Source organism: Trachurus japonicus, chromosome 2 (genome assembly GCF_045865225.1).
Source record: "Trachurus japonicus isolate A0001 chromosome 2, Traja_1.0".
Lineage (NCBI taxonomy): Eukaryota > Metazoa > Chordata > Actinopteri > Carangiformes > Carangidae > Trachurus > Trachurus japonicus.
Window position 1 is genome coordinate 13434138 of NC_140908.1, and position 22440 is coordinate 13456577.

General features: G+C 40.5%; 1 protein-coding gene across 1 annotated transcript in view; it reads left to right on the forward strand.

The window, feature by feature from the left end:
- Positions 1–22103, forward strand: part of gpd2 (glycerol-3-phosphate dehydrogenase 2 (mitochondrial)) — a 44167-nt gene extending 22064 nt beyond the window's left edge. The window contains exons 8-17 of the mRNA XM_085802147.1: positions 796–940; positions 5287–5480; positions 6414–6548; positions 7538–7713; positions 10295–10426; positions 11869–12027; positions 13769–13881; positions 14400–14478; positions 14584–14682; positions 21363–22103. Of these exons, the coding sequence (XP_085658273.1) occupies positions 796–940; positions 5287–5480; positions 6414–6548; positions 7538–7713; positions 10295–10426; positions 11869–12027; positions 13769–13881; positions 14400–14478; positions 14584–14682; positions 21363–21488 (1358 nt within the window). The 3' untranslated portion in view covers positions 21489–22103. The remainder of the gene's footprint in view (positions 1–795; positions 941–5286; positions 5481–6413; positions 6549–7537; positions 7714–10294; positions 10427–11868; positions 12028–13768; positions 13882–14399; positions 14479–14583; positions 14683–21362) is intronic.
- Positions 22104–22440: the final 337 nt, after the last annotated feature.

The following is a 22440-nucleotide window of genomic DNA, read 5'->3' on the forward strand; positions in this document are numbered from 1 at the left end:
AAACTATGATGATAATTTCCTGCATAGTTCTCCTCCTCTGCTGTCCTCTGATCAGAACGGAGTCCCTAGCAACGGCCCGTTTTACATAGCAACGGTCTGGCGTTCTGTTGTTGTTCTGGTAAAACTACAAAGTCAACCTTTAAGTTTTATCTTATTTTATTAAGTTATATGGTACACGGCTATTTGATTTCTGGCAAAAGCTCGCCGCATCAGCTTACGTAAAAAAGCCAGTGAGACTACGTGATGACGTATGTGACTGTTGAAGGGGTGTCCCAATTCGGAGGGGTTGACTTTCTACCCCTACCCCTTGTAGCTCCGTTTCAAGGGGCGAGGGGCAAGGGGTAGGGGAAGGGGTAGGGGTAAAAAAGAGAAATGGGATTGGGCCGATCTAGTTTTACAAACATGTCGGCTTGCTTGAAGTAAATAAACTTCTCAGTGCATGTTTGAGTCTCCATCTGACGCTGTCTGTGGAAAAAAATTGCTGCTTTGAGGGATGTAAACAGCCTAAACAGCAGAACTTACATCCACTCCCATTCATTGCTGCCGTGGCGATGCGGGGACAGACGCAACTACCGCAAAACAGGAGCGATTAAACTGAAAATCTTCAGATTCATTCTTTTAGACCTAAAATGATATGAAAATACACCCCTGAGTTGAATTCGCCTGGAATTGTCCTTTAACCGGATAATAAATTCATAACCGGATAGTACTATAGATAGCCTACTCGGGTAACCGTGCACGTCCCTAGTCTCAAGTGTTGTTTCTGACTCCTCCCTCCCTCCCTCGTCTCAACAGGACAGGAGTTTGACGTGAAGGCCAAGTGTGTGATCAACGCCACCGGCCCCTTCACCGACTCCCTGAGGAAGATGGACAACCAGGAAACGTCCAACATCTGCCAGCCCAGCGCCGGCGTCCACATCGTCATGCCCGGATACTACAGGTGCTTTAAAAAAACAAAAAAACAACCAAAAACCCATTCCCGTGATCCACTTGACCCAATTTGTTCCCTTCCTCCATCTTTCTTTCCTTCCTTTCTCCCTTCCTTCTTTCCACATTCCTATTTCCCTTCCTTCCTTCCTTCCTTTGTCCTTCCTTTTTCCTTCCTTTTTGACCCAATTGACCCAATCTGTTCACTCCCTCCATCTATCTTACCTTCCTTTTTCCCTTCCTTCTTTCCTCTCATCTTTCCCTTCGTCCTTCCATCCTTCCTTCCTTTTTCCCTTCATCCTTCCTTCCTTCCTTTTTCCCTTCGTCCTTCCTTCCTTCCTTCTTTCCCTTCGTCCTTCCTTCCTTCCTTCCTTCCTTCCTTCCTTCCTTCCTTCCTTCCTTCCTTCCTTTCTCCCTTCCTTCCTTCCTTCCTTCCTTCCTTCCTTCCTTCGTCCGTCCTTCTGCTTCCTTCCTTGACCTAATCTGTTCCCTTCCTCATCTTTCTTTCCTTCCTTTCTCCCTTCCTTCTTTCCACATTCCTATTTCCCTTCCTTCCTTGCTTCCTTCCTTCCTTCCTTCCTTCCTTCCTTCCTTCCTTCCTTCCTTCCTTCCTTCCTTCCTTCCTTCCTTCCATCCTTCCTTCCTTCCTTTTTTCCCTTCGTCCTTCCTTCCTTCCTTCCTTCCTTCCTTCCTTCCTTCCTTCCTTCCTTCCTTCCTTCCTTCGTCCGTCCTTCTGCTTCCTTCCTTGACCTAATCTGTTCCCTTCCTCCATCTTTCTTTCCTTCCTTCCTTTCTCCCTTCCTTCTTTCCACATTCCTTTTTCCCTTCCTTCCTTCCTTCCTTTGTCCTTCCTTTTTCCTTCCTTCCTTTGTCCTTCCTTTTTCCTTCCTTTTTGACCCAATTGACCCAATCTGTTCCCTTCCTCCATCTTTCTTTCTTCCCTTCCTTTCTCCCTTCCTTCTTTCCACATTCCTATTTCCCTTCCTTCCTTCCTTCCTTCCTTCCTTCCTTCCTTCCTTCCTTCCTTCCTTCCTTCCTTCCTTCCTTCCTTCCTTCCTTCCTTCCTTCCTTCCTTCTATGAGCTCGTACATATTCATCCCTCTGTGTGTTTTGTTTTCCCCCCATTCCTCTTTGTAAACACTCATCTGGCTAAACTCTGGCCTGACCTATACCTACATGCATGAGACCCTCTCCTCTGGTGAAGATACAGCACGGCGCCGAGTGGTTTTGTTGAAGTCGGGGGTTTTTAAAGTTCATCGAAGCTTATTGAGCGAAAACCCGAGGGAGCGCGAGCCCTTTGAACAGCGGCAGAAATGCCAACCACCTAATTCTCTTCCTCCTTTTCTCTCCTGTTCCTCCTCCCCCCCTCCTCTTCCTCCACCTTTCCTCTCCGCTATTTTCTTCCTCACTAACTCCTCACCTCCTCATTTGTTCTCCACCTTTTGTTTTTTTTTCTCCTTTCATCTCCTCCTCTTCCACACACACACGACCCTTCTTTTGTCTCTCTGGCACAAATGCAGTAAATTAGACATAAAATAGTCACAAACACGACTTGATAACGAACAGTTGTGTTATTTCTTTATTTAATTGTATTTATTTAACCCTCCTGTTACTGACCCAATCTGTTCCCTTCCTCCATCCTTCCTTCTTTCCTTCCTTCCTTTCTCCCTTCCTTCTTTCCACAATCCTTTTTCCCTTCCTTTCTTCCTTCCTTCCTTCCTTCCTTCTGCTTCCTTCCTTGACCTAATCTGTTCCTTCCCTCCATTTTTCTTTCCTTCCTTTGTTCCCTTCGTCCTTACTTCTTCTTCCTTCCTCTTTTGATCCAATTGACCCAATCTGTTCCCTTCCTCCATCTTTCTTTCCTTCCTTCCTTTCTCCCTTCCTTCCTTCCTTCCTTCCTTCCTTCCTTCCTTCCTTCCTTCCTTCCTTCCTTCCTTCCTTCCTTCCTTTGTCCTTCCTTTGTCCTTCCTTTTTCCTTCCTTTTTGACCCAATTGACCCAATCTGTTCACTCCCATCTATCTTACCTTCCTTTTTCCCCTCTTTCTTTCCTCTCATCTCTCCTTTCGTCCTTCCTCCCTTCCTTTTTTCCCTTCGTCCTTCCTTCCTTCCTTCTTTCCCTTTGTCCTTCCTTCCTTCTTTCCATTTGTCCTTCCTTCCTTCCTTCCTTCCTTCCTTCCTTCCTTTGTCCTTACTTCTTCCTTCCTTTTTGACCCAATTGACCCAATCTGTTCCCTCTCTCCATCTACCTCCTTTTTCCTTCTTTCTTTCCTCTCATCTTTCCATTTGTCCTTCCTTCCTTCCTTCCTTCCCTTCTTCCTTCCTTCCTTCCTTCCTTCCTTCATCCTTCCTTCTTTCCTTCCTTCTTTTCTCCCTTCCTTCTTTCCACATTCCTTTTTCCTTTCCTTCCTTCCTTCCTTCCTTCCTTTGTCCTTACTTCTTCCTTCCTTTTTGACCCAATTGACCCAATCTGTTCACTCCCTCCATCTACCTCCTTTTTCCCTTCCTTCTTTCCTCTCATCTCTCCTTTCGTCCTTCCTTCCTTCCTTCTTTCCCTTTGTCCTTCCTTCCTTCCTTCTTTCCATTTGTCCTTCCTTCCTTCCTTCCCTCCTTCCTTCCTTCCTTCCTTCCTTCCTTCCTTCCTTCCTTCATCCTTCCTTCTTTCCACATTCCTTTTTCCCTTCCTTCCTTCCTTCCTTCCTTCCTTCCTTCCTTCCTTTGTCCTTACTTCTTCCTTCCTTTTTGACCCAATTGACCCAATCTGTTCACTCCCTCCATCTATCTTACCTTCCTTTTCCCCTTCCTTCTTTCCTCTCACCTCTCCCTTCGTCCTTCCATCCTTTCTTCCTTTTTTCCCTTCATCCTTCCTTCCTTCCTTCCTTCCTTCCTTCTTTGACCCAGGAGGAAAACGTGTGCTTGCATTGGTCATTTTCAAGAAATGAAAAGATGTTCACATCCATCTGTTGTCCAAACATAAAACATAAAGCAGCACACCATACAATAAAACAATGTATACGAAACATCCAATACACACCCAACTTTAAACCACTACAGTAGCAAAAGGAAAAACAGCTGTTGTTGCATTTGTTTCAAAACATGTTTTATTATTTCATTATTATTATTTTTTATTTATCATTTCCTTTATCTAACCAGGTAAAAACTTATTGAGATTTAAAAACCTCTTTTACAAAAGCAACCTGACTAAGAGAGCAGCGCAGAAACAACTCTACATAGATTTAGACTGGACTTTCTGATCTGAATTCATACTAAGACGTGTCTTTATTAATCCTCTGTCTTATCTTTATTAAAAATTGAGAAAATTAAGGAGAAAAATGAGAAAGAAGTTGAGTAAAAATGGGATAAAACAGTATAAAATAATTAAATTAATCAATAAGACACATGAAGAGCCAACAACTTTAATTAAACCACATCCACTACAGTAGCAAAAGGAAAACAGCTGTTGTTGCATTTGTTTCAAAACATGTTTTATTATTTCATTATTATTATTTTTTATTTATCATTTCCTTTATCTAAGCAGGTAAAAACTTATTGAGATTTAATAAAAACCTCTTTTACAAAAGCAACCTGACTAAGAGAGCATAGATTTAGACTGGACTTTCTGATCTGAATTCATACTAAGATGTGTCTTTATTAATCCTCTGTCTTATCTTTATTAAAAATTGAGAAAATTAAGGAGAAAAAAGAGAAAAAAGTTGAGTAAAAATGGGATAAAACCGTATAAAATAATTAAATCAATCAATAAGAGACATAAAGAGCCAAAACAGACACAAACAGAAGTTAAAAGATCCGAATAATTTCTTGTAGTAAGCAAAAAACATGTTTTATTAATTCATTATTATTGTTTTTTATTTATCATTTCCTTTATTTAACTTATTAAGATTTAAAAACCTCTTTTACAAAAGCGACCTGACTAAGAGAGCAGCGCAGAAACAACTGGACTTTCTGATCTGAATTCATACTAAGACGTGTCTTTATTAATCCTCTGTCTTATCTTTATTAAAAATTGAGAAAATTAAGGAGAAAAATGAGAAAGAAGTTGAGTAAAAATGGGATAAAACAGTATAAAATAATTAAATTAATCAATAAGAGACATAAAGAGCCAACAACTTTAATTAAACCACATCCACTACAGTAGCAAAAGGAAAACAGCTGTTGTATTTTCTTTTATTTTACTTTTATTTGCTTTTATCTTGCTTTTAACTCTGTTTTTAGTGTTTTGTTTGTTTTTATTGTGTCTTATGCTTCTTTTTTTAATGTTTTGTCTTTATGTAAAGCACATTGAGTTGCCTTGGTATGAAATGCGCTATATAAATAAAGATGCCTTGCCTTGTGTCTCACAGTCCTGACAACATGGGGCTGCTGGACCCGGCCACCAGCGACGGCCGCGTCATCTTCTTCCTCCCCTGGGAGAAGATGACCATCGCCGGCACCACCGACACCCCCACCAGCGTGACGGCCCACCCCATCCCGGGCGAGGACGACATCAACTTCATCCTGAGGGAAGTCCGTAACTACCTCAGCCCCGACGTCGAAGGTACGGCCACAGTCGGACGGACAGTACCGCGCTGAAACACGTTCAACCAGATGATTTTTTTTGTGTGTTTTGGGAGTAAAAGCAGCAAGACAGAATGCAAACATGTATAAAGTCAGGGATTTTATTTGTAGAGGCAAAGATCACATGTTTCCAGTGCTCAGTGCAAAACACAGGGAATTCAAGGAGAGATTCCTGGCTTCGTTAAAGGGATAGTAGCATTTTTTTTTGAAGTGGGGTTGTATGATCTACAAATAGCCCCTAAGTACTTTAATTGCAGTAGAAGACTCTCTGCACTCCTCCCGTTAGCAACGCCAGCCCATAATAGCCCTGCCCAGAGATTTACAACATACATTGTTGTGAATGGACCCAAAGAAACGGCCTATTTTCGCGGCCTAAAAGAGGTTTTACCTGAAAAAAAAATACACAGTTCCATTGTTCGTTAATTCGTTAATTCGTTAATTTTTTCCAGCCCTTCAAAGTGCAGGAAAAACACAGTTTTTATGTGGACCGAACCAACTGCTGATCGGCGGGCGCTAACCCTGGGCGGAGGGATACGTGAGTTGGTTAGGTCCAAATAAAAACTGTGTTTTTCCTGCACTTTGAAGGGCTGGAAAAAATTATATTATAGCGAACAATGGAACTGTGTTTTTTTTTTTCAGGTAAAACCTCTTTTAGGCCGTGAAAATAGGCCGTTTCTTTGGGTCTGTTCACAACACTGTATGTTGTAAATCTCTGGGCAGGGCTATTATGGGCTGGCGTTGCTAACGGGAGGAGTGCAGAGAGTCTTCTACTGCAATTAAAGTACTTAGGGGCTATTTGTAGATCATACAACCCCACTTTTAAAAAAATGCTACTATCCCTTTAATTATTTTATGTATGTATGTGTGTGTGTGTGTGTGTGTGTGTGTGTTTCTGTGTGTGTGGTGTACACAGTGCGGCGAGGAGACGTGTTGGCAGCGTGGAGCGGCATCCGTCCCCTGGTCACCGACCCCAGCTCCAAAGACACTCAGTCCATCTGCAGGAACCACATCGTCAGCACCAGCGACAGCGGGATGGTCACCATCGCCGGTCCGTCTTCATCCGTCTTCATCCGTCTTCATCCATCCTCCACTTTTTCATTTATTAGTTTATTTCATAGGGACAGTGCATCACTAATCAACAGAGTTAAAAGAAAAACTGTAAGTGGGCCAGAGTTAGCCAACAAGGCTAGTTTTCCTCCGTTGTCCCTGGCCAGATGTTAAAGGCAACCGAAAAGCCAAAAAAAAGGGGCAACAATTAAGTATTTTCAAGACACAACTTACATAACAATCTACCTAGTAAAAGCTCATAATAACAAGTAAAACAGGTAAGAAGTCTGACATAAATAAGCATAAAAAAAGCTCATGGCATGCAGACATAACATGCAGACAGGGAGAAGAAGAGCGAGAGAAAGCTAAAGAGGAAAGTACAGCTAGAAACACATGATGACTGATGACAGGGTTCTTACGGATCCTTAAAAAGTCTTAAAAGGCATTGAATTCATTAATCTAAAAACAAGGCCTTAATTGGCATTAAAATGTCTTAAATCAATTTTTCAAAAGTCTTAAAAATGTTAACACTTGGTAAGTGGGATTTTATGGTTGTAATTAGTCTCAAATCTCAAAATAATTGGTAACATTCTGACATAGAGAAGTTAGTGGCGGCCGTCAACGCTAAATCTCTCACCGCCACCAGCTCCCGAGTCAGTGTTTTTTTTTTTTACGGACTTTTTATGCATTTATTTTGAAAGGACAGCTGGAAAGAGACACAATCCAATGTTCATGTAGCAGTCACTTTACCTTGGATCACATAGGAAAGTGGGTAAAATTGTCCCTAACCCTATGTAATTGATGTGGTGCTTTTTTGTTTTTTTTCTGCATTTGTGTTTATTATGAAGTCGGTCTTAAATTTCATTTCAAGTGGCTTTAAAAAAGTCTTAAAAAGTCTTAAATTTAACTTGGCTTAAGCTGTAGGAACCCTGGATGACTGATGCTTGATATCTTTTGTATTGATGCACAACATGTTTTGTCTCGGTCCAGGCGGCAAGTGGACGACGTACCGGTCCATGGCCGAGGAGACTCTGGACGCGGCCGTGGAAGCTCACAGCCTGTCGGGCGAGACCTGTAAGACGGTGGGTCTGATGCTGGAGGGGGCGAAGGGCTGGACCCCCACGCTCTACATCCGCCTGGTGCAGGACTACGGCCTGGAGATCGAGGTGAGAGACAACACAATGTGGACGATCAAAACCAGGGTTCTTGCGGATCCTTAAAAAGTCTTAAAAGGCATTGAATTCATTAATCTAAAAACAAGGCCTTAATTGGCATTAAAATGTCTTAAATCAGTCTTTCAAACATCTTAAAAATGTTAACACATGGTAAGTGGTATTTTATGATTGTAATTAGTCTCAAATCTCAAAATAATTGGTAAAATTCCGACATAGAGAAGTTAGTGGCGGCCGTCAATGCTAAATTTCTCACCGCCACCAGCTCCCGAGTCAGTTTTTTTTTTTTCTTTCTGGACTTTTTATGCATTTATTTTGAAAGGACAGCTGCGGAAAACTCACGCGAGTTTGTAGTTTTCACCAAAGTCCGTACTTTTAATGGAAACACACAGAACTCAAATTTCTTTTAATGCGCTTTTCCCAGTTATTTGAATCACTTTGGATGGAAACAAACAGTACCGACAAGCAAACGTGTCCTTTTTAGTTTATCATCTCCTCTCCACAACTATACAGCTGTTAAACGATGTCACCCCCCCCCCCCCAATTATTCATGTAGCAGTCACTTTACCTTGGACCACATAGGAAAGTGGGTAAAATTGTCCCTAACCCTATGTAATATATGTGGTGACGTTTTTTTTTTTTTTGCATTTGTGTTTATCATGAAGTCGGTCTTAAATTTCATTTCAAGTGGCTCTAAAAACGTCTTAAAAAGTCTTAAATTTAACTTGGCTTAAGCTGTAGGAACCCTGAAAACAAAATTTGCACAAGTTATTTGTATCAGTTTCACAGGACGACAAAATTTAATTTCAAACACCAAATTGCAAAGACTCTGCACTTTATAGATTCTTATCAGTACTTATTTATCCACCATATTTATCGTAGGCTTAAGTACTATTGTTATTCTTTTCTTTCTTGGTTGCAACTACAAGGCAACAACAACTCAGGAGTGTAATGAGAAATGTGATTTGTCATGTTAACGTACTGTTTTTATATCTTGTGTATTTATGGAATGCAGCTGTTGGTGGCATTGATTGTCCAAGACAAATTTCCCTGCGGGGACAATAAAGTTTATATTGATTGATTGATTGATTGGGTTTAAGAGGATGTATAGGCAAAAAATAGGGAAGTTTTATGAAAACCTGTGTTTTTGTGTTTTATGTTTTTTGTTTTAAGAAAGGAAAAGTAAAGTTCTCTTTATCCTGCTCCTCTCCAATCCAAAGGATTGAAAATAATAAATAAAAAATGAGGGGAAAAAAGTGTTTTTAGGAGGAGTTACACATCTGAACTATGTAGTATAATTACTTGTGTAGCTCTGCACAGCGTTGGCTTCTAAACTACTGCCTTAGCGACCACACTGTGACAGTCTGAGTTCATCGATGCTGCGCCTCAGTTAATTATTTCTTTAATCGCAGCTCTGCCTCAGAACAGTTCGCCTCGCTGAAACATTTCCAGCCGACGATAGGAGACCTTTAACTACCTGCTGTACACAAGAACACACACACATTCATTCATCTACTAACAACCCTGTGAAGCTCGCTGGCTCGCTCAGACACATTGGCTGTCATCTTCTTTTTCTTCAGCCGCAGCAGCAGCAGCGGTGGAGTTGACATTTCCACTTACACAAAAGACTGGACGCACGACGAAACGAAACGCACTGCACTGTATGCTCAACAATTTATCAATGGCATTAAATAAGGGCAGAGCGATTTACACCAGCTTACATGCCATATTCCCAATAATTAGCCTGAGCGTTTTCATTAAGTCCAATAGGACATTGTCTCATGAAGAAAAAGTACTTGTGCGGTTACACTTACTCCTCATTAGCGGCGTCGGGCGGCGGCGGCTCCAAACGCTCTCTCTCGGATCTTTCCCTAAAAGGTCACAGTCGATATTTGGACAGCGTTTGCCCTTTTCCGCGTGATCGGCAAGCCGGCGATGTGAATGGCAAATAGACCGCTGGTGGTGTTGTGTAAATAATATGTGACACCTGATCGACAAAGTGGCGCTAACCGATCGCTAAAATAAATCTTAATTAATGACTTGTGATGCAAACTTGATTAGAAATGAAAATGAAATGGAATTAAAATCAGAATTTATCCTTTAATCTGGTTAATCTGGTTATTTTTCAAGTTTCCTCCTTTACAGTTTTTTTTCTAGCTGCAGCTGGAGAAATCTGCAACTTTCAATCAGTCCAAAAAATGACACATAAAAGAGGTTTAGGTTAAAATATTAACTTCACAATCATGAGTAGAGCACTTAAAGGGATAGTTCATTCAACATTTTGGCAAATTGGCCCATTGTCCACCAGAGCGTTTTGGAGTTGTTGGATTGTGTATTTGATGAGTTTGATGAGGGAAACCAAGAAATCCCATAATGAGCCTCCGTAGCGTAGCTCTGAGCAGCTCACGACTCTGCTCCGCCGTTCTAAAAATAGCTTGCACTGACAATTAAAGGTAACGAACCTACTGCTATGACTATAGGGATTATGGAAATGGGCCAATTTGCCAAAATATTGAACCCTTTAATATTGAAAATATATTATTTTTATCCTTTAATCCTTCTTCTTTGTGCACAGGTGGCGCAGCATCTGGCCTCCACGTACGGAGCGAAGGCGTTTGAAGTGGCGAAGATGGCTCAGGTGACGGGACAGAGGTGGCCCATCGTCGGGAAGAGGCTGGTGTCCGAGTTCCCGTACATCGAGAGCGAGGTAAAGTGAGATTTCATTGATTCGAAGCAATAATCGATACCAGTACCGATACCAGTACCCTTAACACGACACCGATACCAATTGAGTACTTCATTCGATACTTTTTTTCAACTTCATTAGATACTAATCATGTGAAAAGAAAGCAATCGGTTACATGAATGTCACCACTCCTCTCCCCATTCAAAAGATTTTTTTACTAGGGATGGGCAATGAATGAATAGTTGTTCAATAAAAAAAAATAGTTAATGAGACATCTTGTATGAAAAAATGTAAATGTTCCCTTTTAACTGGCGCAGAAAGAGAAACATGGAAAGACTCCACCAGAAAGTTCTCTGTCAAATAAAAACAAATGAAACTGAGGTGCAGTGCAAACTCTGATTAGAAGCGGCCGGAAAATATTGATGTAGGCTAGTAGTTTACACCGGGAGAGGAGGCTTCCTCGTTTAGATGAGCGCTCATTCATTACGTAACGAGGGCTTCATTGAACGGTACCGCTGTGATCAGAAGCAGTAGCCTAACGGTGAGTCTCACTGTCCGCGATTTCATTTTTAAATGACAGGCAGCTATTCAGTCGGTGATTTAAAACGATCGATTAGCGGTAGGGTTAGGGTTAACCTGAATATAAGCCGCACCAGCTAAATTTTAAAAGAAAATAGATTTTGTACATGTATAGGCCGCGCCTGAATATAAGCTGCAGGTTTTTCATGTTGTAACATGAGATATTTACTAGGGCTGGGACGATATGCTTTTCTCCCGATTCGATTCTTCTACGATTTTTTGGATGGCGATTCGATTTAAATTGCGATTCTACGATATTGCAGATTCTCTTGATTTTTAGTGCATTTTTAACATTTATCTGCACACAAATACTGTAGAAGACATACTTCATTATAAAGTGAACTTAAACCCTTTTCAAAACCTGTACTCTCTGTATGTAAAAAAGGCGAACAAATGCTCATTGCACAATATTTTAAAAAATGTAACAAAAAAAAAAACAAATCCCCCCCAAAAAATTTTTTCAAAACAAAAAATCGATTTAAAAATCGTCAAAAAAGATATCGCGATATATATGTGAATCGATTTTTTCTCCCACCCCTAATATTTACACAGAAAGAAAATGGTTAGAAAATAAAACACAAAACCAGTGTCTTCTTCGGCGCATAATCTTTCCCCACATGTCTGTCTCACTTGTGCTTCCTGCTAGAGCGCCTCCCGGAGGCCGTTGGCCAGTAAAAATCTATAAATTAGCCGCATCGTTGTACAGGCCGCAGGGTTCAAAGCGTGAGAAAAAAGTAGCGGCTTATAGTCCGGAAATTACGGTACTTGATACTGGGTTGTTTCGGTCGGTACCCGAACAACGAACATCGAGTACCGATACCCAGCCCTAGAGATGTGTCTTTTATTGTCTCGTGACTTGTTTATCTGTGTGTGTTCTTGCTCAGGTGCTGTATGCGATCAAGGAGTACGCCTGCACCGCCATCGACGTCATCGCCCGGCGGACGCGCCTGGGCTTCCTGAACGTGCAGGCGGCCGACGAAGCTCTGCCGCGCATCGTCCAGATCATGGGGAAGGAGCTGGACTGGAGTCAGGAGAAGAGGACGGTACGATCCGACGTTTAGTTAGTTAGACAAGAAAGAAGTTTGTCACGTCCGTGTTTTTACAAAAGGATTAAATTTATTTATCATGGAGAAATCTTCCCGAGGACCTTCCAGATAACAGGAGCACAGGAGGTTATCTAGAGACAGATGGCAAAGTGGGTTTATTTATAAATCCCCCAAAGTTATGAATTTGTCAGTCGCCCACTTCCAGACAGGAAACAGGTGGCACATGTCGCCCGACGAAGCAGAGACACATGAAAGTAAACCTTAACTCTGATAAGTTGATAAGAGTTTGTGTTAGAATGAAAGAAAATGAATCCTCCATACAGTAATAATAATATCTATGTATCCATTCATCATTGAAGACTTTTATCAAGAAATATCTGTGGGCTGCTGCTGCTCGGACAAAACAAGACATTTAAAAAAACGGAGTTCTGGGAAACCGGGGCGGTTATTATCTAAGTATGTGACATTTCAAAGACTAAATGTTTGAATAATCGTTATTTGCGGCTTTAAACTAAATGATAAATAGCAAAAAAAAGTCAGGGAGGGTTGTGCAGCTGCTGTGTCGCTCATGTTCAGTGAATATTTTGACAGTAGGTGCGTTTCCATCACCCCTTGAAATGCGCAAAACCTAAATATCGAAATTAAAAAACTTTCAAATATCGCTAAAAAGTTTTTACGCTCTCATGAGGTGGTTTTTGAGACGTATCGATACAAACGTGAATCGCAAAAGTGTAATGGAAACACTTTTTTCGCTTCACCGGCGTCAGTGGAGTTGTGTGTGTCCACGCTGTGTTGGTTTATGTGACTTGAGGGAACAAATGAACCACATTTTGTCAGTTTTTTGTCATGCATTGCTGACCTGGGCATTGTTTCTCAATAAATTAGAAAAACCTTTCCTATCATTCCCCTTTTCCGTGCATGGTTGAAGGAGATTGGCTCGCATCCGCTGCCAGCGCCACACAGGCTTTGCCTTTCAGCAATCAAGCGCTGTTTTCGTCTTTGTTAAAGGGACAATGAGGAGTTTTGGAAAAGCGAAGTGTTTTCACACTACATTTATGAGCCTCCGCACCGTGAAATTCTTTGACCGGCGCAAGACAGACTCATGTTTTCATTCATCAAGAATTAAAGTCAGAGGTTGGAAGACGATCACATACCGTCGTAGTTCCGACCATAAACGGAGATTCTGCGGCGTTATTCTCATGACTCGCCACAAAACCGAAAGTAAGGAAACGCTGGGCGAGCCGACCAGCATTTCCACCACCACTAATAATAACAAAATAACCATAGAGACAAAACCATAGATTTATCTAAAATGGGCCCATTAACAAGTGGTAACGGAGATTCATCTACATTAATATCAGACTTTTTTATTGTCGCGGAATTTTTCGTTCTGCCGATGGAGAAACTCCTTGTTGTCCCTTTGTTAAAAACAATAACAGCAACAGCTGTAGGCAGCTGAGATCGCTGTGCCGTCACCATAGAAACGCAAGACGCATTACGGCTCATTCGCAAAATACATTTCAATGGAAACACCCGCAAATGGCAATTGCACTTTTTCGAAATTTCAGAAATATCGCTTTTATTTTGCTAAAAATCTGTGATGGAAACGCAGCTAGTGTGTCGCTAAAACAGAGCTCAACAAACCATCAGGGAACGGTGTTTTTATTCTGATGCATTCACTGTTACGTGTCAGTGGTGGAGATTCTGACCACTCTGTCTCTGCTGATGTGAAATCCAGGCGGAGCTGGAAGCAGCCAGGAAGTTCCTGTACCAGGAGATGGGCTACAGGTCTCGCTCCGAGCAGCTCACCAAGACGTCCGATATCAACTTGGACTACCAGGAGGTGGTCAGGTACTTACACCCTCCTTCTTTATCACACCGTAGTCTGGAAAGCTTCATTTTAAGGGTTTGTTTCTCATTTAAAGTCCTCTGACCTCGGATCAGCTTCACAGGCAGGTTTCTTTAAAAGTTCTGGAACCAAACCTTCAGTTGTTTTTGTCGTTGGCAGTAAAAAGTTACAAAACTGATAGAAAATGTCAAAGAAAAACAACAAAGCCTTGATTATATTATGAAATCTGTCTGTGTTCCTACAGCCTGTATATCAAAGACCGAAAAATATCTTTTAAGAAAAATGAAAAGAATTATTTAACACGTGATGCAATAGTTTTGGAAACTGTCGGATTGTGATTGTGAATGGGATTTTTTTACGTTCTCAGCATCTGTATTTGGTTTTTAAACTTTTTATTCCAACAAACTGAAACAAAATGTGTCGCTAAATCTCAACTAAACTGTTATTAAACCAGGCTTGAGTTAGACAACGAGGGTTTCTGTTGCTCAAAGTGAGTGAATAACCGCTCATCCGTCCGCAGATACAAGAAACGTTTCCATAAGTTTGACAAAGAGTGCAAAGGATTCATCACCACTGTCGACGTCCAGCAAGTCCTGGATGTGAGTTTCCTTCTGTTTTTTTGTTTTTTTTTCCTATCTTCACTCGCTCATCTTCATTATATGTCATTGATCCTTCATCCCTGCACTTGTTTTTCTTCTCTGCAGAGCATCAATGTCCACATTGATGAGAACGCGCTGCATGAAATCCTTAATGAGGTGGACCTCAACAAGAACGGACAAGTTGAAATTGATGAATTCCTGCAGGTACGTCACACAGACAGTGATAACTCAGGAGAGTGGAGGTGGGGGGGGGGTTAATAATATCATTATCTGGTTATTTTTCAAGTTTCCTCCTTCACAGTTTTATTTCTAGCTGCAGGAGAAATTTGCAACTTTCAATCAGTCACAAAAATCCACGTAAAAGATATTCAAATATTAATTTCACAATCATGAGTAGAACACTTAAAGGGATAGTTTTGGCAAATTGGCCCATTGTCCGTGAGAGCGTTTTGGAGTTGTTGGATTATGAGTTTGATGAGGGAAACCAAGAAATCCAATGAGCCTCCGTAGCGTAGCTCTGAGCAGCTCACGGCTCTGCTCCGCCGTTCTAAAAATAGCTTGCACCGAACCTACTGCTAAGACTATAGAGATTATAGCAATGGGCCAATTTGCCAAAATGTTAAAGGACAATTCCAGGCGAATTCAACTCAGGGGTGTATTTTCATATCATTTTAGGTCTAAAAGAATGAATCTGAAGATTTTCAGTTTAATCGCTCCTGTTTTGCAGTAGTTGAGTCTGTCCGCGCATCGCCACGGCAGCAATGAATGGGAGTGGATGTAAGTTCTGCTGTTTAGGCTGTTTCCATCCCTCAAAGCCACAGACAGCGTCAGATGGAGACTCAAACATGCACCCAGAAGTTTATTTACTTCAACAAGCCGACATGTTTGTAAAACTAGATCTAATTCAAAGTCTCCCGGAGTCTCGCGCGAGACCCAGTTGCCGTGCGCGGTGTGTTCAGGTGCAGTGGGAAAAGCTACCGTTTGTGTCATAAACACAGGAATATCAACTCTTTACTTGCTTCAAGTAAAAAAAACTTCTCGGCGCATGTTTGAGTCGCCACCTGACGCTGTCTGTGGAAAAAAATGTACACTTGAAGCAAGTAAAGAGTTGATATTCCTGTGTTTATGACACAAGCGGTAGCTCCGACTGCGCCTGAATACACCAGCACTGCAACTTCGGGCTCGCGCGAGACTCCGGGAGACTTTGAATTAGATCTAGTTTTACAAACATGTCGTCTTGCTTGAAGTAAATAAACTTCTCGGTGCATGTTTGAGTCTCCATCTGACGCTGTCTGTGGAAAAAAAATTCAGCTTTGAGGGATGGAAACAGCCTAAACAGCAGAACTTACATCCACTCCCATTCATTGCTGCCGTAGCGACGTGGGAACAGACGCAACTACCGCAAAACAGGAGCGATTAAACTGAAAATCTTCAGATTCCTTCTTTTAGACCTAAAATGATATGAAAATACACCCCTGAGTTGAATTCGCCTGGAATTGTCCTTTAAACTATCCCTTTAATATTGAAAATATGCTATTTTCACTCTCTTCAGTTTATAATTCAAGTGACAAACTGTCAGGAAGTTGCTGCACAGAATCAAGAGATTAAATCTAATTGTTAGAAAAAGCTTGAAACATTGTGAATAGATGGATTTCCTCTCTGCGCTGGCAAATACATAGAAAATACAACTTTTTTATTTTTATCGTGGAAGAGAAAAACAACAGACGCTGATCCCAGAACTGGCAATAAAAGTAACATTTGTGGTGCGAGTGTGTGTGTGCAGCCTCACTCTATTAATACCCAACACCTCGGTCAGTGTCTGCTCCGCTCACACCGGCACAGAAAACATGAAGCCTGGATAATAGATGCTCCGGGGAACTCACCTTTTTTTCTTTGAAACTTTTCTGTGCAGCCATATTCTCTCATCAGTCGCCTTTTATACACATTTTTTTAGACTGCGAATTGTTAGATTTAGTAAAAATCGGTAGTAAAAAAGCATCAGAATGTTAAAAGCTGTGCTGCTTTCTGTCGATTTCACTTTCACTGCTCACATGAGAAGAGGTTTTCCTCATACAAGCTGTAATTTTTTATCAGATTTTAGATTTATTTTTGTAAAAACATATATGAACGACATACATAAACCACCAGTTAACTGACCATAGACGGTTAAAAGAGTGGGTAAGGGGACCAAAAGGTTACTGAGAAGTTATAAAGTGCTACAGTGCGAGTTAAAGTGCTATGTGCTAAAGTGCTGTTTGCTAAAGTGACGAGTGCATAAGTGCAAGATTGAATTTAATTTAATTGCACGATGCCCCAATAAAGTGCAGGATCAGGATTTGTATACATAAATGTTTTATGTACACACCATTGTATGAAATTGAGATAACATATTAGGGATGTCACAATTATTTGTTTTCACAATTAATCGCGGTATTAAACGCCACAATTAATTAATCGTAAAGATTCTTAAATACCGTCACTTTCCAAAAAAAGATTATTTTGTTAACACAGAGGCAGATGTGCACAAAAGTTAAGGTAAATGTAAGAAATACTGCTCAATTTACCTAACGTAACATGGTAGAAATTTAAATGTTAGCGTCTCATTTGTGATAAAAATCAAACAATTAAAATAAACTTTTGGTATAGATGATGATTAATGATTTGAATATTTAAAACACTTCCCCTGGAGGATTACTGTAATAATTGGTTACATATGAATAGTAGATACTTAGAATATTTAGCGTAAAAATTTGTAATGTAATTATATTTTGACTGTGTTTGATTTTACACATTCATATGTTGTGAAATTATTTAATGCGTAATAATCGTGATAATCATAATAACACCGTGATTATTTCTCTGGCAATAATCGTACAAAGAAAATCTATAATCGTGACATCCCTAATACATATGTTTATGTATACACAATACAGAAAAGAAAAGAAAAAAAAAAGTACAGATTATCCTGTCGTTAAGAGAGAGAGAGAAAAAAAAAAAAGCTGCCCACCTGAGACGTGAGAACAGGGAACATCCGTTGCTGCAACACAGGAGGTGTGAAGTCTAAACCAGATGAAGCTAATGAGAGAAGAGAGTCTCTGTCAGCGAAGCGGTGTAATGAGGCTGAAGCACTTCCTCACAGACTCGTTACATTAGCCCGATGACAGCCCATGATTTAGTCTTCATTAGTGGCTGTGAGACTTCCTCGCCGGGGGGAAACCAGCTCAGCTCAGCTCGCAGCCGGACCCAGGGCCGTTGCTAGGAATTCTGGGCCCCCTTAAAGAATACTAAAGTGGGCCCCTCCCCCTAACTTTTCCTTTTTTTTTCTTAGACTACGTATGTATTATCGTTTTTTATTTAGCCTTCTTTGTTTTGACGCTAATGCAGCATCACACTGCAAAAACTCAAGTATCTTAGCAAGAATATTTGTCTTATTTCTAGTCAAAATGTCATTTCTAGTCAAAACAAATCTCATTCTACTTAAAATAAGACACATCGTATTAAAAGTAGCTTGTTTTTAGACACTTTTTACTTCTTTCAAGCATATTTTCACTTGGAATAAGTAGAAAAAATCTGATAGTGGAGCAAGTTTTTCTTCCTTGTTACAAGCACAAAAAACTTACTTTCACTGGCAGATTTTTCTATTTATTGTGAATTTAAGTGAAAATGATCTAAAAACAAGTTAATTTTTAGCTAATGAGTCTTATTTTAAGTGGAAAGAGATAAGCTTTGACTAGAAATGAGACATTTGGACAAGAAATAAGACAAATATTCTTGGAAAGATGTTGAGTTTTTAGAATTATCATCACCTTTCTCCCCTATACAACGGCCCTGACCGGACCAGAGGAAAACCTGATGGAACGAGTCATTTCATGTGTTTTTGTGATGTTTGTTTCTGTCTGTGTGGACTCTGCACCACGACCTGCACGTGGATGACTTAGGGACAACGAACAGGTAGCGTGGCACCGACGGGAAACAACACTGAGAGGAGAAAGAAGTCTCACAATTCTTCCCTTCACTCGTTCAGCCTGAATGAAGAAGGGAAAAATTCTGAGAAAAAAACAACTAAACTAAAAGATGGAGGAAGTGTTAAAGCTGCACTGGGTTACTTCATTGGAAATAGGAACTTTAATTTAAAGGATAATTTCCGTTTTTTACAACCTGGACCTTATTTCTAGCATAAAATACGATCATTTTACTCACCCAGACAACTTTGGTGTCATTTGGAGTTGTTTTGACGAATTTAGCCCCAGTGGAGCGGCGCGTATATCCGTATACCCCGGATGTTGATAACAGCTAACCCCGGACTCAGAGGGGAATAGCACTAGTGTATCATAACAAAATATTGGGGCTAATTTCGCCAAAACAACTCAAAATGACACCAAAGTTGTCTGGGTGAGTAAAATGATTGTATTTTATGCTAGAAATAAGGTCCAGGTTGTAAAAAAACGGAAATTATCCTTTAAATCCCAATGCGTGGAGACACTTTTCCACAGATTTGCCATTCAAACATGGTCAGAAAACAAAACTGAGCCCGGTTCAGCAGCTTTAACACGTGTGAAGAAGACGGTTGGTGTTGGTGTCGTTTGCTCTCTAACTGCGGTGATGTGAAGGTGATCGGACTGTGACGTTTCACTGTGGCATCAGGGTCGTACGTTCAATTATTTCTATCTGAGCAGAGCAGCTGCTTTGACAAGTTTGACCTTTCTACTACTGCAGCCATTCCCAAACACTGGCTCCTAATTGGACAAGGCCACATAGGTAGATTAAGACCCACACGGGAGGATTTAAGATTAAAGATTCACTCAGAGAGATGAAAAAAATGTAAGGGATAGTTCAACATTTTGGCAAATTGGCTCATTGTCATAATCCCTATAGTTTTAGGAGAACCGGTAGGTTTGTTACCTTTAAATTGTCGGTGCAAGCTATTTTTAGAACGAGTATTTAGATAGATAGATAGATAGATAGATAGATAGATAGATAGATAGATAGATAGATAGATAGATAGATAGATAGATAGATAGATAGATAGATAGATAGATAGATAGATAGATAGATAGATAGACTTTATTGATCCCAAGCTGGGAAATGACAGTGCAGCAGCAGCATTACACAGACACACAGTGACGATAACAACATATAGTATAAGAATATAAAGAATAAGAATATAAAGAACAAACTATACATAATAAAAACAGTAAAATATAAAGAACAAACTATACATAATAAAATAGCAATAGCAAATAAATTAAAATGTGATGTACAAAAGTATATACAACAACAAATTGGCAGCTTTGACTTTAGTGCAAAGTAGAAAATGTGCAATTAAATGTGTGTAACTGTGCGTAGAAAAATAAAGTGCGTAGTGACTGTAAGTCATGACCAGAGTTTTTCAGCTGTTATTATACAGTGTGATGGCATGTGGCAGGAAAGATTTCCTGTATCTGTCCCTTCGACATTCATATTATTCGTATTCGTATTTGATGAGTTTGATGAGAGACAATTAAAGGTAAGGAACCTACTCCTAAAACTATTAGTCCAGTCATTTTATGAGAAAAGGTTAAACAAATTGCAACAGAGGCAAACTCAACTGATTTTGTATCCTCAACATGTCCTGAATGAGGGAAAAAAAGCCCAGAAGAATCCCATTAGGGGAAAGTTTCGAAAAACACCCAAACATATCCCATTCATACGCATATAAAACATTGTTTTCACATGAATAGGGTAACATTTTTAACCTTTAGATATCTCCATGAAAATTACTGAGTTGATTACTTACATTAAGACAAACAAAAAATGTATTACAAGTTTTTTGAAATTCTTTGTTAACATGAGCAATATGCGTATAAATGGGATATGTTTGGGTGTTTTTTCGAAACTTTCCCCTAATGGGATTCTTCTGGGCTTTTTTGTTCCTCACTCAGGACATGTTGAGGATACAAAATCAGTTGAGTTTGCTTCTGTTGCAATTTGTTTAACGTTGATCCCTTTTTGGCCTAAAATTACTGGACTATAGACGAATCGCCTTGTTGTTTACAACTACTTCCGGGTAGAAAACCAGCATTCGAACGATAGTGACGGACGAGAGTTTCACTATATATATATCTACTTTTTCATGTCACTATATCACCGTTTAGACTAATCTGATGTTTGTAAAGTCTATAAAACCAATGATTGGACAAACATTACTATTTATGTGTGCACATTTTTGTAATTAGTCATGGTTATCATAGATTAGCTGGGCTAACGGTTAGCTACCTGTTTAACTTTAATAACTCAGTGACTCAATAAACGGTCCATGAAAAAATATTTTCTCCAGCGGATATCTGAGTTCCAACATGACTGAGCTAACTGGAGTAGTTTCATGTCGTGTCCCACAACGGGAGGGTTTTAACAGCTGACGTCCTGCTGTTAGCTTAGCTACCGCCGTTAGCTTAGCTACCGTTAGCTTAGCTACCGTTAGCTGTCCCTGTCAGCTGAGCCACTGATGCTTTTTAGACACCGTGATTCCCCCAAACTGAATAAATACAACACATAGCAACACAAAACACACACACAGAAATAGTAATGTTTCTTCAATCATTTCAGATTTGTCTAAACGGTGATAGGGCGTAAAAAATATGATATATATAGCTAAACTCTCGTTTGTTACTATTGATCTCATTCAAATTACGTGCTGGTTTTCTACCCGGAAGTAGAATGTAAACAACAAGGAGATTCGGTCTATAGGGATTATGGCAATGGGCCGATTTGCCAAAATGTTGAAAAGCTGCACTGGCTGGTTTCTTCTCCCAGTCTGAATGTGTGAGGCATTTAGGGAACATCTGTAAAATTAGCAAGGGGGGTCTGAACTCTGAACTCTGAACTCTGAACTCTGCCGTTTTCAGCTGATGTGCGCCGTGAAGAAGGGACAGGTGTCGGACAGCCGCCTGGCCATCCTGATGAAAACGGCCGAGGAGACTCTGGATAAGCGCGGCCCGGTGACGGTGGACCGCAGCGGGGGCGGAGTGTGAGCCAACAGGGGAAGGGGACTTCAGGGACGCCACGGAAAAACCTTGAGCTACTGCTGCTCCTTTAATAACGGTGGTAATGACAAAAAAGAGAAAAAAAAGAAAAGAAAAAAAGAGGATTTCATGCAAATGGAGCTATTTGAATGACAATGTCGCAATCAAGCGTGGTGTGTGGGGATGAATTTGGCCAAATCAAGTGCAGACCACTGATACACCTGAGTGTGTTTAGGCTGAAATCGTATCTAATGACTAAGTGAGTCGGCCATGATGTCAGATGTTTGTTTTGGTGCGTCATGTCCTTGGAGTGATTGGGTCTTGGACATCCGGTGCCTCTGATTTTACACACAAACGTCTCTTTTTTCTACCAAAACCCTGTAAAAACGTTTCAGTCACGGCTTTTTAACGCTTTTTTTTTCTTAATTCGACACTGATTGTTCGTGTGAATGCTTTTTTCCTCATGCAGCTTCTTCAGGCGGCAGCTCGACTCATGTTCACGCGCTTTATTTTACAGGTTCATCGCTTCCCCAATGAGCTCGGTGCCAATCATAAATAGAGAAAATAGAGACAATGCCGAGCGTCTTTTAATGAACATGTGATGCAGATGCAAATAGAAAAGAGGATGAGTAATAAGAATCAATAGAAAAGGGAAGATGTGGAAGCTTCAGGTGAAATAATGGAGCTGTAAAATAAAGCTGCGTCTGTTCTGAGCGCGTTAAAAGCTCCAGTCAGGTCGTATTTAACGGGTCTTAACTCTTAACGCACTCTTCTACGTCCTCTTTCCATCCTTTGCACTACCAGCACAACTACTACTGACCCCGAGGTTTACACGACGAGGTTCCCAGCTTTAGCGTTACTGTCGATGCTTTTACACCACTGCTGTTCTTCTTTCTGTTCTTTCCATATATATTTGTATTTTTACGAATTATTTATTCCCTGTTTTTGCAACGCTGCAGCC